General features: G+C 33.1%; 1 protein-coding gene across 14 annotated transcripts in view; it reads right to left on the bottom strand.

The window, feature by feature from the left end:
- TDRD3 (tudor domain containing 3) overlaps nt 1-18,794 on the bottom strand; it is a 178,929-nt gene that overhangs the window by 123,544 nt on the left and 36,591 nt on the right. For all 14 annotated transcript variants that reach the window (XM_063792184.1, XM_063792182.1, XM_009427025.5 and 11 more), the window contains 2 exons: nt 10,235-10,319; nt 5,266-5,331 (listed from right to left, as the gene is read on the bottom strand). Coding sequence is in view for 9 of the 14 variants with exons in the window: in XM_054665352.2 (XP_054521327.1) it covers nt 5,266-5,331; nt 10,235-10,319 (151 nt within the window). In the remaining 5 variants the exon portion in view is untranslated. The remainder of the gene's footprint in view (nt 1-5,265; nt 5,332-10,234; nt 10,320-18,794) is intronic.

Raw genomic sequence — 18,794 nt, 5'->3', positions numbered from 1 at the left:
CAGAAGAAAAACAAGAACAAGAATTATTAGAATTCACTAAAAACCAGGGTTCTCCTAGGTAAGGTAGGTGCTTGTGCCAAAAAAGATCAAGAGGGAAGCAGATGACAAAAGCATCAAGAATATTGAAAGAAATAGCTTTAGGGAAGGGAGTACCTAATCCTAATCTCAAATTTTTCAAATGATATTCATATGCAGCAAAGGAGTTTAAGTGGAAAGTAAATAATAAAATTAAAACTTTCTAAATTATAAATATAGTTGTATATTTACTAGAAGATCTACCCCTTAGGAATTTTTAAAACATTTAATAATTTCCTTATAATTAAGAAATTGACAACATAATCTTGAATAGGTTTTTGCAAACTTAAGATTCCCTGAAAGTAAAAAGCCTCAATTTAACCCTCAAAATAACAGTAGGGGATATAAGTTGCTCGTATTCAATCACAAAGTAATTATAGCAAATGAATACAAGGAAAGTATGTGGGACTACCAGCCAAAAGCAACACTTTTCCCAGTGTATCATTTGACAATTTCCACATTTCTATTCTTCACTTCTCTAACTTTTTGTTCCTTGGAACCAAAAACAGAAAAAGGTAAGTTGAATAGTTTATTTTTCAGTTATCTATTTAAACTCCACAGAAGTCCTATTAGTAATTACCAATAAGGACTTGTAAATAAAGCATGAGAGTTTTAGTAATCCATTTTTTCTAATACAAGTAGATGTTTAATTTTAATATATAGTTCACTAAAAGAAACAAATTGTATTACTTAACACAGACTAACATATAGGAAACATATTATTTTATTAAATCAAAAGTTAAAACTTTTTTCAATTCCTTTTCTTTTTAAAAACATTCGATTTCTAGACTATCCAAGGGCAAGAGAACCTTCACTTTGAATTTTAAGGCAGTGAAGCCATCTTGTGGTTGATGTCAGTATTGCTGAGGTTTTGAGACCAGTCACTCCTACTTGGGAAAATCAGGTCTTATTCATAGTTTTACATTTAAAAAGGTATATACAACCTGTCATTCTTAGAACTTAGAAAAAATAAACACAGAACTCAAAGACTGTACAGTTAGGACTCCATAGCAGTACATAAGGTCCTCGAGTAGCTGAATTGATAAGAAAGTATTTTGAAACTAATCTGTATTTTATAATTAACTTTTACGCCTAGGTTTAAAAAGCTACAGCAAAATATTAAAATTGGGGAAGAATATTAAACAGTTATACTTCCTTTTTATCATGACTTTTTCCATAATTTTTAGCTTACAAGCTGCTACAGCAGTCCTAGGACTTTGTAATATCCAAGAAAAACAAAGCATGCCCTGAAAAACTCAGAAAATAAGTTGCATAATATGGCTTCCCTACCACACTTCCCTCCAGTCACAATTTTTACAGCTTTTGAATCAAATATGAAGTGCCTATAAGAAAATCTGGAAGCCTGGAAAAAATTGTGATTGTCCAACTCTCACCACTTTTTAAATTTTTCTGAAACTTTTGCATCAAGGTTCTGGGGAAACTTTGTGGAGAAAAGACAGAAATTGAAAAGTATGTTAAGAAGAGAATGGAAGAAAGAGAAAAGAACCTGAGCAAAACTACTATATTAATTAGTGATAAAGCTACTTCTACTTTTTGCCATTCTGTCTTCTCCCAAAATAATCAATGATAGTAGCAATTATTAAGACTTCAGTTTCAAAGCTTCAGGATGACGCCTTTCTGAAGGCCTCTGATGCGTCTTAGAATGAGAGCTGTAAATTCAATATGTCCAGGATTAGCTGTCTTCTAACTGCAGACTTACAATCTTTCTTACCTGATGACAGATCTATCAGCTCTCCATTCTCCCTTCCCATTCTCAAGTTCCCAAATGCTGAAAACAGCATTATCTAAGTCTTATTAATTATAAAAATAATAATACACACTGTGTGATCATTTACTTTGGGCTTTCAGGAGATGAAGTTTGAAGACTCATCTCTACACTCCTTTAATCTACTTCCAAAAAAGATTACTGATATGTCTTGGGGAAGCTCCAGTGCATTGTACTGAGCCTCAGGCCTAGTGAATGAGATTCCAAGGTGGTTGGAAAATACATGGGTGAGGCCCTTTCAAAGGCACCACACAACGTTAATGGAGGCAGTTTCTACTAAGATGACACCCTCCTCCCCGCAACATGTTGCTTTTTAACTCTTTGCTTCTTAAATATTGGGCCAAATGCTCTCCAATCCTCACTCTCCTTTGGCTTTCTCTCTCAGAAATGGTAATATCAGATGGGCTTGGAACTTAGTAGAAACAGTCAGAGAAGGGGTTTTAGCTTGCTTTCATTCTACCAGAGACCAACCTACCTCAAGTAGTAGAATTCTGCATGGGGTTTGGGGCCAAAACCCAGACAATAATGATTTACCAATTTGCCTTACCTTATTCATTGAATCCCCTTGAAGATCTCTCAGTAACAAGATACCTAGCTGACATAATAAGGATTCACATATTCTTAGACTTTCAAGATAAAAATACCATCCTAAATTGCTCATAATTCTCGAAGCTTGCCATATGCATTGTACTGGATTTAGTATTATCTCATTTATGTTTTCAATGTTGTAAGGGAGTAGTATTTAAATGATAAGGAAATTAAAATCTGGCAAGATTAACTAACTTATGAAAAGTCACAAAAACCAATAAGCAGGAGAAAGAAGATTTAAATCCAGGGCAATGACCCTATGTCTGGATGTCTCCAATCTGTTCCTGGTCCGTATCATTTAATGCCTCTCCACCCTCAATCAGAAACATGCCACAACCATGCCTCCTCTGCTTCTTGAAATAGTCTATTGTATATTTTAAGTTTTCTAAGTTAGTTTTTGGAACATTGGTTTTTAGTATGCCCTATTTGAAAGATCACTGGATAACCCAGCTCTTTCTTTCACTCTTTTCTAATATAAAAAGAAAACTAGAAAATATCATTTTATAACAAAATCTGGCATGGTCAAGAGATAGGCAGATTACTTATTCAAATATTCTGTTTGCCAACTGTTGTCCTATATCTTATGCACAGATTCAAACAAAGTTGATTTAAACAAGAACTATAACTTACATAATGTTAGTAAGTAACGGATCAGTAGTGACTGATTCTAGAGTCATGCATTTATAGTCATCATTAATGGTAAAATGCTGGTTAATAAAAGCATTCCAATGAAGACATAAATAAGGAGCTTTTACTATATTAGTCTTATTTTACTAACAAAGAAACCAAAATAATTCCATTCACAGCAAAAATATATTCCTTGAATATGTACTCTGGTTTAAGATAGTTACATTTTTATATAACATATGGATTTTTAGCTAAAGACAAACCAAATGAGTAATTTCTGTGTGCCAGCTTCTAAAATGTTTATTTAAATTATTTTTCAAAACATCTTCATTAATACTGGTGAAGACAATTATTAATTCTGTGAGAATAATATATATTCTTATATGACATATAAGAATAATTCTGTGAGAAGGCCAGGCACAGTGGCTCACACCTGTAATCCCAATACTTTGGGAGGCTGAGGTGGGCAGATGACTTGAGGTCAGGAGTTTGAGACCAGACTGGCCAACATGGAGAAATCCCATCTCTACTAAAAAATACAAAAATTAGCCAGGCGTGGTGGCATGCACCTGTCTGTAGTCTCAGTTACTAGGGAGGCTGGGGCAGGAGAATCAACTGAACCCAGGTGGTGGAGGTTGCAGTGAGCTGAGATCATATCACCGCACTCCAGCCTGGGCAACAGAGCAAGACTCCATCTCAGAAAAAATAATAATTCTGTGAATAATAATTCTAGAAAACTATTAGTTTATTCATATTGTGTTGGAAGTATGTAATGAAAGGAAAAAATATAATCAACGAGGAAGAGCAAACAGAGATATCAAATTTTTGTTTCATGTGAGAAGTTACATTTGCATTAAGAATGTTTTAAAAGATAAAATTTGACATAATAATCTAGATCAGAAAGTTTTAAGGTTATTTTTCTTCTTGCTAGCTACATTCAAAGGAAATCTTAAAGAGACCACTGTGCAAAACTTTTAAAAGTAAAAACGCTCTGAAAGAGTGAAGGGAGCAGACAAGAATCTCTGTACTACTATTCTATGAGCTTGTAGCAGAGGTGAGTTCTCAGCATCTTTTTAGGACACACAGAGAAAGCAGAAAACCAAGAATCAGAAAGCTTCAAAATTTTAAGTGAAATAATGTAAGGATGTACAGACACTGCTTTGATATTATTTACTTTTCCTATAGAGATTTGTTGCATTTAACAGACCTAGTCAAGATTGTTGCCTACTTTTCTAAGTATCCTTCCTAGAACTCTACATCTCCTGGAAAACTGTTCGAAATGCAAATTCTTAGATTCCATCCTAGTCCTACTGAATCAGAAACTCAGATGGGAGTAGAGGTTGTTTGAGGTCCAGCAATTTGTGTTCTAGCCAGACCTCTGGGAAATTCTGGTGCACACTGAAGTCTGAGATAGCCACTATAACCAAAAGAAAAAGAAATGTAAAGAAACTGGAGAGGATTCTAAGAACAATAGAGATGAAAAGTAAAGCTTGAGACTAAAATAAACAAAGGAATCAAGATAGATGGCTTTAGCAAAAAGAAACCTGTGGCACTGACATTTATGTCTTCACGTATATAATTATTCACAAAGGAAGGTAACCAGATGTACTCCATTTCTCCTGATGAAAGACAAAGAAGACATGGACTTTAACTTGCAGCATAAAATGTTTAGGTAAAAATATAATTAAAGTTTGCTGACGCAAAAAAATTCATAACACGAATACATATGTGTGTACTGCAAAATGATTGCAATAAACAAATGCACAGCTTCACCAACTTGCTCCTAATACTTTCATAATCTTATATTTGTATATAATAAGTTCATTAAATAAACATAACAGTTTATTAAGGTAATTAAAATAAAAAGGTAAATAAAATTGAAAGGTAAGAAAAGGTCATTGTAATGAGTGCCAATTACATCTGGTTTTAAGTCTCACGGTTCATGTAAGCATGCCATAGTTACAAATCCTGAAACAAAAGGTTGCTTTTTTTTTAATGTTGAAAAGTCACCAAAAGTTGAATTCTTAATAATTTTCCATGGAAGTCACCACAACAATGACTTTGTGACCTGTTCACCTCCAGAGTATTTTGCAATTGCAGTCTTTATTGACAAAAAGTAATTCCAGTAATTTAGTTCATATTTATTGTAACTAAATTAATTAATGTAAGAAGTTATTGATTTTCTTTACCTTTTCTACCTTTCCACTATTGATGTCACTGGGGAGGAATTTCTTGCCAATTGTTCTCAGATCTGTCTAAAATAAAAATATTATTATTAAAATGGAATTATAGAAAAGAGTAAATTTAAATCTAACCTCATGAACAAAAGATGAAATTACTTATGGTTTGTGAAACAAAAATTCAGTTTAACTGGTCATGAGATCTACATGTATTATCAATCTTTCAAGTAACAGTGTCCCATAATACGTTGTTTAAAGTATACCAGTAAGATGAACAGTAACACATAAGGCCTTAATCCTGGTCATATTTCTTTAGGTAACCTTTTTACTTACTAACTCTTCTCTATTAAAATCCAAAACTTAATTTATGTAAATTGTGATCTTACTAAAAAATATCACATTCCAAAATCAAATGACAGCTTTTGAATACATATACATAGTATATTTTTTAAAACTGAATCTCATATAACCTTGACATTACATAAAAACATATCGCCCTATAGGCTATGATATCTGTAACATAAAGCTATATAACATACAATATCCCAGGATACAATACCACTGGAATACCAAAGAAGTTATAGTAACCTTTACTATAGTAATTTCATTTGCTTAAACAAGTTACAGAAATAGAAGGTGGTAAACAAATAACTATGAAAATGCATAAGTACCTGTAACTCAACAAGGAAAATATAAGGACTAACAAAAACAAGGCTATAGCATTCATGACATAAGAAAAGGAAAGTTCTGACTACACAATCTACATAAAAAGCAGAATATTTTACGACCGTGTCCTCTTTAGAAAGTGAAAATATAAAGGAATGGTAAGAGATTTGTTCACAGGAAAACTGTCAGTACTCATAAAAAAGATCCAATTATTTAAACTAATAAATTATCCTGATGGTTGAGATAGTGAGATTAGCATAATAACTGAAGTTGTGTTGTTTTATTTTTCCTTATAATATAGTAAACAGTAGCTCTTCATCACCTTAAGAACAAGTTAAAAGAAAACAGACTTAAAGTGCATTTAACCACATAAATTATAAGGGAAAAATTTTTGTTAGACTTAAGGAGAAAACACTAGATGATTAAAATTACTGTGATGTGAAATGAATACATAAAGAGGGGCAGGACCATCTTCTTTTAACACCTACCATAATAAAATATCCTCCTATTTGAAATATCCACATGTAGTCAGCTTAAGAAATGAGAATATAAGTTGTATAATCCCTACAGATTCTTTCCAGTTTTTTACTACTGTGATTCATAATTTATTCCTTAATATAATGCAGGGATCAAAGTAAAACTCACTAAATAGAACTGCATGGCAAATTAAGAGCCAAATCCAGACTCATGTGTAACAATGCTTTAGACTTATGCTTCTTACACCCTCAATCCAATGACAGAATTAAAAGAAATATAAACCGTACCTCACGTTGTACGCCTTTTCACTTGGAAAGTACTGAATAACATAAGTGTAAAAAAATACTTTCTTACACCAGCCTTCCCTATATTAAGACGGTTTTATAATTAAATATTAATAGATGTGAAGCACTCAGTATAATGACTTGCACAGAGTAAGCACTCAATAAATGTTAGCCATTCTGTTTATTTTAGTGAGTATAAAACATGTACTTTTTTTAATCATCTGAACATACATAACCATCATATCAATAATGTAACTAACAGTTCATGAAAACATTTACATTATTTTGAAGTCACCCAAAAGCTGAAATATTTAAATATGAATGAGAAACAGAATACATACAAATTTTATAATATATCATGGTCCCTCATTTCTGGTTTTCATCAATAATTATGAAATTTAATTCAAGTGAAAATGAGCCATCACTGTAAAGTAAATGAGCACTAGACAAAAATCCTAAACTTTGATCCATCCCAACTGTAATTAAAGAATCATATGATCTAGGACACTGTCACTAATTCTCTAAACCCAGTTAATTTACTCCTCTATAAAATGGAAAAACACCACCAATCCTATCTTACAAAGTTGTTGTCAGGCTAAAAAAAGACTACACGCTCAAAGTTTACATAATTTCTAAAGTGCCATACATATATATAGTATGTGTCCTTAAATATACAAATGTTATTTTGATGTATTTTTAGCAAGATGAAAATGATCTACCAAATCTTTAAATGCCCTAAATTCACACTATAAAGACAACTTTATTATTCAGATGCCATTGTATCAGGATTGCTAGGACGATGACTGGGTCCAAGAATGCTGTTATATTGAACAACAAAAAATAATAATACAGGAAAACTTTTAGCCTGTAAAACTTTAAAAATAATTTTCAAAGCATCTACCTACCCACGCACACATACACATGCACACATAAATACACACACACACACACACACACACATAAAATCCCTATTTACTTAAGTAAATGCAAGATAATATCTACTTGGTGAATCATTTTATATTATACAAAATCTTAAAAGAAATAAAAATATAATTTGTTTTTAAATTTTTACTAATGTATAGTGATCAGTAATTTAAGACTGGTCTATCATTAAATATTTTTCTGAATAATTCCAGTATTTGAACGTAAAACTTACGTGCTGGATTTCAATGTCATTTCTTAATATTCTTACTCCCCAATTTAAAAAGCAAAAATTAAAAACATTCCTTTTCAACATAAAAAGCTAAGCCTAAAAGTTACATAGCAGATCTGAGGCAGCTATCTTTAGAAAGGCCAGCTTACAAGGTTAGCCCTAGGCTGGCAGCTAGGGACTTTGCACTTGGACCACTCCCTAACTAAAAATGTAATTCACTGCATGGATTATTCATATAAACAATATGATTTATGGTGGACATTTGTTTTCTGGGAGGGATCTGAAATTCTGATACTTTTGCGGGCAGCCCAATAAAGGCCTTGGGTATTAGTCTTCAGAGGGCTTCCCTGGAGAGAAACACTATATACATGTTACTGCAGTGTTCATTGTCAGATAAAGGAACAAGCTCAGTGTCTACCCCATAGAAAGAAGAGAAGAAAACTTGTTCATGGATTATCCTCCCAATATATAATTAGCTATGCATGTGTGGGTACGTACATATATGCACAATAAGAATCAATAATACATGTCTTTCTCAACTCGTGGTTAATTTCCCACAATCACTCAAAAGTTGAAAAAAATTCAACAGAATACTACAAATGCCTAAATTTTATTAAAAGATGATAAATTTGGAAAAATAGATTATTTGTCTGGTATAGGCTTCACCCTAATTAAAATGTTTTTTTCCCTATCATATGGCATCACAGCTTTGGACTGCAGTATTTAACCACATATTTCAGGGAAAATAAAAAAGACAAATTAACTCATTCAGATAATAGTCAGCATGCACCTCTTACGAACACAGCACAAATACTTCATCCTGATTTATTTTATTCAAATTTTCATACCAATTATAGTTTATTGCTATTTACCTAAGTATATAAATAAAAAAAACCCCAGCAAATTGTCATAAAATCTCTTTCCTAGAATCTGTAGAAAGTTTTTCTTAAACAAGAAAAGAGTCCTTTATAATATTTTTAAGCAATATAATTAACTAATTTCAGTGCAAGACAGTTTTTAGTCATAAATAACATGCATAATTTCTAGCTAATGCTTATTATTAAAAAATTAGTCTTTTATTTATTAAAAACCTAAATACTTAGCTCAGAAACCAAAATAAAATGATCTTACTTGTCTTGTTAAGTAAAATTCAAAGCAGCTGAAAAAAAGATGACTCAGTGTAGGACATAAATTTTATCTGTTTAAACCCAAGTTTAATTCTATAAATATAAATTTAAGTAACTTTTTTAACGTTAGATTTATACATTTATTTATATTTTAAATGTTCCTTGTGCCCATCATTTCTGCTTTACATTGATTTTGCAGTGATATGATGGATTTGTCAGACTATAGTTCTCTTAGGAATTTCATTGACCACATATTGTAGTACATACATTTGATTGTTTATAGCTTATTATAAAGCTACATAGAAAAACAATCAGAGGGTAACTGCAGGAATGAGAAAAAAACATTTGTTTACTTACTTTTTTTTTTGAGACAGAGTCTCGCTCTGTTGCCCAGGCTGGAGTGCAGTGGCATGATCTCGGCTCACTGCAACCTCCACCTCCTGGGTTCAAGCGATTCTTCTGTCTCAGCCTCCCAAGTAGCTGGAACTACAGGCACACACTACCACAACCAGCTAGTTTTTGTATCTATGCTAGAGATGGGGTTTCACCATATTGACCAGGCTGGTCTCGAACTCCTGACCTCATGATCCTCCTGCCTTGGCCTCCCAACGTGCTTGGATTACAGGCGTGGGCCACCGTGCCCGGCCTGTTTACTTACATTTTTATTTCAAACAATTTTTATAACTCTTGAAAAAACCCAAAAGCCAATACAATTATGGAAAAAAAAAAGAGCTAGAGGGTTGGGTGGACAAAGAGTTGAAAAGAAATATACACTAAAACATTAATAGTAATTATAAGCAGATCTAATTTTCTTATTTTGCTTTTCTGTTTTTTTCTGAAATGTTCCACAATTATTATTATTTCTATCATCATGAAAAGTTATTTTGAAACAATAAATACCACTGTCAAAAAGCTATAACCTAGCTAGAGTTTCTATGTAAATTAAATGGCAATTCATTTTAATGAATAGTCAGTTTTTACTACTATTACGTAGCTACTGTAAATGTTAAAAAAGTCTATAACTGATCAGTGGGTGAAAAAAAGGATGTTAATTTCATTTTTTCCTTTTTCATTGGATTCTGTATAACAGATATTAATAACTTGCTAATATGAGATTACCAAATTCAACAAACATCACTACAACTTAAAATGGACAAAATAAGAAAGATGTTCTCTATATTTGTTATCATATAACCCAATTTACTCTGAGACTTTTTTATGAATATAGCTTCCAGATTTCAAATGTTTACAAGTTAATAAATATAACCTACATTGAGAGCAATCAGGATGATGTCATTTACATTGACTTTGTCTGGAGAGCTTGTGCAAGCTTCAATGCCTTCATCTGAAAGATACCTGTTAAAATAAAATAAATGGCTTAATATTATCTAAAATCAAAATTAACCAAAATTCTTTTCTTAAGTCTACATGCAATTTTGTTTTCTACTATAAAGTGCTTCTGCTACAAATACTAGGGAAAGAGTCTTGGATATGGATTCCCTGTTTATTTACTATGTCTTATAGAAGAGATGAACAGTGCACACTTTTCTTTTGTACCCTTAAAGAGATATTGTGTCAATAGGATTATTCATATGCTTTCTGAGAAAAGCTATTTAAATGTCAATATACTTAACGGATGTATAAGCTACTCTTTGCTATTATACAAATATAATCTCGACTTAAGTATCTGTTAATACCGTAAGATCTTAAAAAGAGATTGAGATGTGTTATAAAAATAAAACTAAAATAAACACTGTTTTAAACTGAGTACAGCAGAACTTCTCTCTGGACTTTCTCACATTATCTTCTCAAGTTCCCTTTCTTTCACATAAGGTTCTCAAGGATCCTTCGATAAAGGCTATTAATTCCAAATAACACAAAGATAGGCAACTTTTTACAATACATCTTTTACTTTTCCTATCTCTTTTCAGTATTTTTTATGCATTGTCTTATTTGCCCTTTTTTCTTTTATCCAGTCCAAATCAGCCATGCATCTGTCAGAGACAATTAATTCAAGAGTAAAGAGATTACTGAATCTGAAGGAAAAAAATTCGTCTCTACCCATACCCATGGACATTTTGAAACTCTTTGATAAACTCAACAATTCTAAAATCAACCATCAAAAATCCACTTGTAAAAACCCCGATTAATATCTCACATTTTTTATAATCAGTATCAACCCCTTTAACCAAATGGCTAATGGTACCATCACCATTGCAGACATTCCTCCACAGTTAAAAGGATCCAAGACTGCTAGTCTAAGAGATCTAACTCAAGCTCATTTTTGATGAACAGCAATTCCACCATCAACCCTCAACACTAGACTGATTCTAAGATACTTATCAAAGTAAATCTTACCCAGAAATAGCAACCAAAAAAAAGTGCCTTTAAGAAGTAGAGAATAATTTCTCCAAAGTAAAAAAGCAAGTGAAAAGAAATGTGAATAGTTAGAACAGTACAGAAGAGCAATAGAAGATTAAAGTAGATAAGCCAATGAGCAAGACCAAGGCGATAAAAGTCAGAAAAATATATATTTAAGTCAAACCAAGAATGTTAACAAAATGAGGTACTATTAAAAGTTTAAGACCATGACACTGTTAAACCACAATGATAAATGAAGGCAAGTAGTTAAATGGGTGACAGAGAAAATACAAATATATTGATGAGTCAGTAAGAATGAATAGATGGTAGGCAGGAATGACAGTATATAAGTGACCATGGAATACAAATATCTGCAGTCAATTTCGATGGTTAAAATACTGCTTTAACTCAAAATGGCTATAATAATTTATTATCCTGTTAATTTTTCACTATGAATAATGAAAAATTGTTCAACTGTATCTGTAACTCTAATTAATCATCTTATAAATTCACTTTCATAAATATTATGCCCCGCTTATGTGAAAACTATTGTGTGAAATCAGTAACAAGATTAGTAACATGATGAAAACTAAACACCTGCCCTCAAGAAGTTTACAGTCTGCTATACAGTATAACACAATACATAAACAGCTATCATGCAAGGCCAAAATAACTATAAAAATGTTATAGGAGCTCAAAGTGGCTGTGGGATGGGAAAAACACAGAAAAGGAATAGTGTAATCAAAAACATGGAAGTGAGTAAGTGTGAAGCACCTTCTAGGAATAATATCCTAGAGCTTTCTGGCTGGAAAATGGAGAAGAAAAAAGAGATAAGTATAGGTTGAGACCAATTTTAGAAAGCAACAGTACACAAAAGGATATGGGTGATAAATTAAATTCTGATTGAGTGATTACAAAAACACAGCTTTCCAAGCTCCTACACAAGAGGGAAATAGTATGTAATGACTAATAGAATATTTTGTTTTCTAGAAAGGAAACTGTAGAATTAAAGAATTATAGGATGTCAGATAAACTAGAATAGATTAATTAATTTAAATTATAATAGATTATTTATATTATAATAAATTAATTTAATTTAAAAATAACCAAAATTCACCTCTTCAACTTTACAGATGAAGGAGTCCTAGAGATGTAAAATTAAACTTGCCCCAAAAATACAAATTTAGAAGATGCAAAGTTAAAAACAAGAATGACTCCTAACTCCCAATTCAGCACTCTTTCCATTATAACACACCATTTTCAGCTGGGCACAGTGGCTCACGCCTGTAACCCCAGCAGTTTGGGAGGCCAAGGCAGGTGGATCACCTGAAGCCAGGAGTTTGAGACCAGCCTGAGCAACATGGTGAAACCCCGTTTCTACTAAAAATACAAAATTAGCCAGGCATAGTGGCACATGCCTGTAATCACAGCTACTCGGGAGGCTGAGGCAGGATAACTGCTTGAACCCGGGAGGCGGAGGTTGCAGTGAGCCGAGATCATGCCATTGCACTCCAGCCTGGGCAACAAGAGCAAAACTCTGCCTCAAAAAAAAAAAAAAAAAAAAAAAAAAAAATTTAATTTATCAAACAATTAATGCTGATACTAGTGATATGATAATCTCATAAAAAAAAGCCAGTAGCTATCCAAATCAGTTTCCTAATCAGCTAGATACTTCAGCAACTCACACAGACAAAAGCAGAACTAGACAAATTCAATTGGTGAGCTCCAAAGTACATTAAACAAGAACAGGTATAAAACTCAGTTGATAAAAGCAGTCATGCTGTTCCCTTCTGCATCGTAGAAGATCAGGAAACTAATATCAACTAATTATTAGATATTCAAGTTTTCAGAAGAATAAAAATATTCCATCCCTACAAAATATTAAAAGGTAAAGTCTAACAAAAATTCTAAAGGCAGAGTTGTAAGGGTGTGGAAACTTGCCTTTATCCACATAAGTCAAATATGTGATTTCTTTCAAACAAGGCCCATACATCACATTGCTGGACTTAAAATTATACTACAAGGCTATAGTTACCAAAACAGCATGGTACTGGTATAAAAATAGGCAATGATACCAATGGAACAGAATAGAGAACCTCGAAATAAAGACAAATACAGCCAACTGATCTTCAACAAAGCATACAAAAACATAAATTGGGGAAAGGACACCCTATTCAATAAATGATGCTGGGAAAACTGGCAAGCCACATGTAGAAGAATGAAACTGGATCCCCGTCTCTCACCTTATACAAAAATCGACTCAAGATGGATCAAAGATTTAAATCTAAGACCTGAAATCATGAAAATTCTAAACATTTTCATGGTTTAGAAATTCTAAACATTGGAAAACTCTTCGGACATTGGCATAGGCAAAGAATTCATGACTAAGACCCCAAAAACGAATGCAACAAAAATAAAAAGTAAGTAGAACTTAATTAAACTAAAAACTTCTGCACAGCAAAAGAAATCATCAGCAGAGTAAACAGACAACCCACAGAGCAGGAGAAAATATTTGCAAACTATGCAAAAAGGACTAGAATCCAGAATCTACAAGGAACTCAAACAAATCAGCAAGAAAAAAAAAAAACAAATAATCCCATCCAAAAGTGGGCAAAGGATGGAAATAGACATTTCTCAAAAGAAGATATACAAAAACAGCCAACGGACATAAGAAAAAATGCTCAGCATCACTAATCAACAGGGAAATGCAAATCAAAACCACAACGAGAAACCACCTTACTCCTCTAAGAAAGGCCATAATTAAAAAGTAAAAAAAAAAAAAAAAAAACCATAGATGTCATGATGTGGTTTACACTGCTGGCAGAAATGTAAATTGGTACAACCACTATGGAAAACAGTATGGAGATTCCTTAAAGAACTAAAAGTAGATCTACCATTTGATCCAGCAATCCTACTACTGGGTATCTACCCAAAGGAAAAGAAGTCCTTATATGAAAAGACACATGCACACACGTTTACTGTAGCACAATTTGCCAGTTGCAAAGATGTGGAACCAACTTAAGTGTCCATCGACCAAAGAGTGAATAAAGAAAATGTGCCATATATACACCATAGAATACTACTCAGCCATAAAAATGAATTGAAATAATGTCTTTTGCAACAACTTGGATGGAGCTGGAGGCCATTATTCTACATGAACTAACTCAGGAATGGAAAACCAAATACTTTATGTTCTCACTTGTAAGTGGGAGCTAAGGCATGAGGGTGCAAATACATATAGAGTGATATAATGGACTTTGGGGACTCTACTGGGGTAGGTTTGGAGAGGGTGAGGGATAAAAGACTACATATTGGGTACAGTGTACACCGCTTGAGTGATGGGTGCACTAAAATCTCAGAATTCACCACTATAGAACTTATGTAGGTAACCAAAAACCACCTGTACCCAAAAAAACTATTGAAATAAGAAAATAATAAGGCCTATAAAAGGTTTTCTGAACATAACAAAACCAAAAAACTTAAGCCTTATAGGTTTACTCCATAATTTTCAAGAAACAGGGCACCCATTCACAGCTCTCCCTGAATAATATCTTACTGATCCTTTTGTTAATACTGGACGATTGTCACAGAAGGACTGAGCCTAAATTAACCATAATTTGGGATTTACAAATTAATCTTTTCATTTTTGTAAACATTTAAAACTCCAATATTACCAATGAATAAAACAAGTGATAAAAAACAAAAACTCAAAGACCAAAATGTGCTTCAAGAACTTCAGTAACACAGTAACTGAAAAACAACACAACACAGGATTCACCAGTCTTAATTGAGGTAATCAGGAAAGAAAGCAACTGAAAAGTGGAGCAGGCACTCCAGTTACGGTCCCTGTGCACACCCACCTGGTGGACCTTGAGAGAAGAGAATTATCATCAATTCCCATGTGCCATCTTTGAACACCTAAAACCCAAGGGCATTGATACAAAAGAAGAAACTGACACCAGAGGGTTCTTGTTTACTAAAACAGCCAGCAAAAGCACACTTTTTTTTTTCACTCTCTAATGGAGATTTTGGACATTAATATTATAAAACCACTTATTACTAATCTAAACTATGACAACATCTGAATACATTTTACTGACAAGCAGGGCATTAAAAGGCTAAATTTCTGCATTATACTCACAGAACAGACAAATATTTCTCACTAATTTTACCTTCAAATAATGCAATTTTTTAAGTCACCACAGTTTAGTAAGTGCTCAATTTTTTTCTTTTTTCTTTTTAAACAGGGTCTCACTTTTCACCAGGCTGGAATGCGGTGGCACAAACGCAGCTCACTAGAGCCTCAAATGCCTGGGCTCAAGCAATTCTCATGGCTCAGTCCCCCAAATAGCTGGGATTACAGGCACTCTCCACCATGCCCACTTAATTATTTTATTTTATAGAGATGAGATTTCACCATGTTGCAGAGGCTGGTCTCCAACTCCTGAGCTCCAACAATCCGCCCACCTCGGCCTCCCAAAGTGCTAGGATTGCAGGCATGAGCCACCACACCCAGCCTTAAGTGCTCAAAACTTTTTAAAAAGGGATTTTAGAAAATGCTTCCTTTAGTAAATGCTTCTATTTATGAGAAGATGTCAAAATTCCGTCTTAGAATCACTTAACTGTCTTCACCTCGTGTTCAGAAGTCACTTGGCATATAAAACAGACATGTCCAAACCATAGCTCAAGAATCTCAATTGGCAGAAAACTGTGATAAAACAAACACTATTGTTTTAAACTCATTGTTCCAGATAGTAGATCTCCATTACCGCCCTTTACCATCAGTAAGGAAAGAAGAGGGCCAGTTTTCTTTTGATCCATTTCTTTGAAAGCAGGTAAAATCGGTGAATCTAACTTACTCACTGGCTATAACGTATAGATAATGAAAAGGAGCAAGGCAAACTACAGATCAGCTGACTGAGCTAAAGGGGGCAGCCATGTCTGCACGAGGACTAGTAAAGCAGTTACTGCGTCAGATTTGATTTTTAGCTTTTAGATTTCCGTAAAGCAGTGTACAAGCCAAACAAAACAGGGCTCAGCCTGCATGTGGTACATGTACTTTGTACTTACTAAACACATTAGTTTATTTAAATTATTTGCTCCTGTTCACTTCCAAGTTGTCTCTGACATACAGTGTTGTGCCGTAAGTGTACCTCAGATAGTATAACATTCATAGCCAACTTCCTTTCCAAGCAAGAAAAGAACCAAGTATCTTTTAGGTCACTTTGTACGCACTGGGAGAGCAAAGAACACAATTATGCCTGTAACAAATGTTCTCTGGTGAGTTGTTTACATCACACTAAAAAGTATCAAATCATTCAGTCTGGTCATTGACATAAATATTTTACAAACTGGACATATAAAGAACCCATGCTTACTTCAGACTTTGAGGACTACTTATATTTTTAAGGAGGAGGAATGTTTTAATTGGCCAGAAAGTGAGCCATAAAAGCAAACACTAAAGTTTTATTCTCTTTTACCCACCGCCACCCATTGAAATAATGAATGCCCATTCAAATCTGAACTGCAACTTGACTTCCTGAAATAATAAAATACAGAATTATTGCACATTGATATAAACTGGGCTGATGACACATGAAAAGTCTTTAAAATGCCAATGAGAAAACCAAGAGTGAAAACATTCTTCACAAATGGATAGGGACTATGTCAAAAAAAAATAAGAAGATATCTGGACAGTGACTGGTACATGGTGTTCTTAATTGCCCCTGAATAAAACCCAAATCAAATGGCTTCATGCAGTTTTTGGGGTTCTAACCTACACCTGATTATTTGCTACCACACTGAGGTTACTAGCCCCCGCACATGATATCCAAATACCAAAATGGGAGTTTGATAAATGAATTCTTGCTTAGCCACAAAAGAAAATAAAGATAACTAATTCCCAATTACCCAAGCTAAGGTGGGACAAGAGAGGGAAAAAACATAAAAGATAATTTAAAAAATAACTTCTATTAAAGGATATTTTTGATCTTAGCAAATATGGAAGTAACTGACCTACTGCAAATTCCCAAAACTTCAATGTTGTAAAGATATTTTTTAAAAATTACCCATACGAAGATCTCTCCGTTCACTCTGCCTAAACTGTTTCTCTCTCCATAGTGTAAATTGATTGTAATACACCTGCCAAAAATTTGTTTTATATATTATTCTTATAGACTCTTACTATACCATACCTAGTCAGAGACACTGAATTAACTTGCCGATTCCCTCCTCTAGGGCAGAAGGAAATGGCTTGCAAGTTCTTGTTTATGAATATAACTTGGGAAAATACAGTATTTTGCCATAATGAATAACAAGATTAGTAAGGTAAAAATGCTAGTAAGAATTGGGGCACAAGATTTTCTTCAGATAACCTGTTAAAAATAAAATCAATATATTCAATACAGCTTACAGATATATTGGAAAGATAGCACATGAGAATATAAAATGGAACACCAGCAGTTAGTTGAATGAATCCATGAATTCCATGGCAAAAGCTCTATTGAGCATAATAAACAGAAGGATCAGAATTCTACAAAAGGTAATTCAGAGGAGTGAGTACTATGAAAAATGGTGGAAAATGAAAAAAGAGGTCTTTTATTTTGTTTCCCTTAACAACTAAGTACCTCTTCTATTAATATTACCACATTTTCTTTTCTTGTCTAGGCAAAGTAGCCACTTCCTATCCCAAATTGAATACCACAATCTGTATTCCAACAATTAAACCAGGACTTGAATCAATGCTAGCTTAAAAATTTAATTTTCTCTGTGGCTTATATATAAATGGATCAGATAAATAAAGGTACGTACTATTTAAAGTACTTCTAAGTACCAGCATGTAGTGTTAATGTAGTAAACTACTTTCAATATAAGATTTATTTTACTCATTAATCAACTATCTATTAATATGCATTATTTTTTCAGTTTTTAGTTTTTATGATTTCTTTGCCATCATAAATATACATTAGTTCCACCTTTTTATTTTTATTTTTTGGTAAAGATAGTCTTGCTTTGTTGCTCAGGCTGGTGAAAGGATTAATATGCAAAAAAAAATTTTTTAATTACTTAACACTATTTAAGAATCTTCTTCTAAATAAACAACTTCTGATGATGCAAAACAATATGAAATGCCTTGATATACATCATGGTTAACATCCACACTGGTCAAATATCAGTATTTCAGTAGCCAAACAAAAAATTTATTTTAAAAATTGAGATGGAAATTTAAAAAATTTCTAGGGAAAATCCTTTGTAAGTTTATATCTAATTTAACAGTATTCAAAAGTGTTTAAATTCTGAAAAGTTAAATCTAGATAGCTTTTTGTTAAGCACTTCCTTTAAAAAGCTGAAGACTATCAGCTAGCTAATTGTGAAAGCTGTACTACTTGAAAGCACCACTAGATGACAACCTTGTTTCACAAGTAAAATATTATACTCCTGTTGAAGCTAAGACCCTGAAGAGATACTAAA

The sequence above is a fragment of the Pan troglodytes genome, chromosome 14 (genome assembly GCF_028858775.2).
Source record: "Pan troglodytes isolate AG18354 chromosome 14, NHGRI_mPanTro3-v2.0_pri, whole genome shotgun sequence".
Lineage (NCBI taxonomy): Eukaryota > Metazoa > Chordata > Mammalia > Primates > Hominidae > Pan > Pan troglodytes.
Note: the sequence above shows the minus strand (reverse complement) of the source record. Positions and strands in the feature narration are given on the sequence as shown.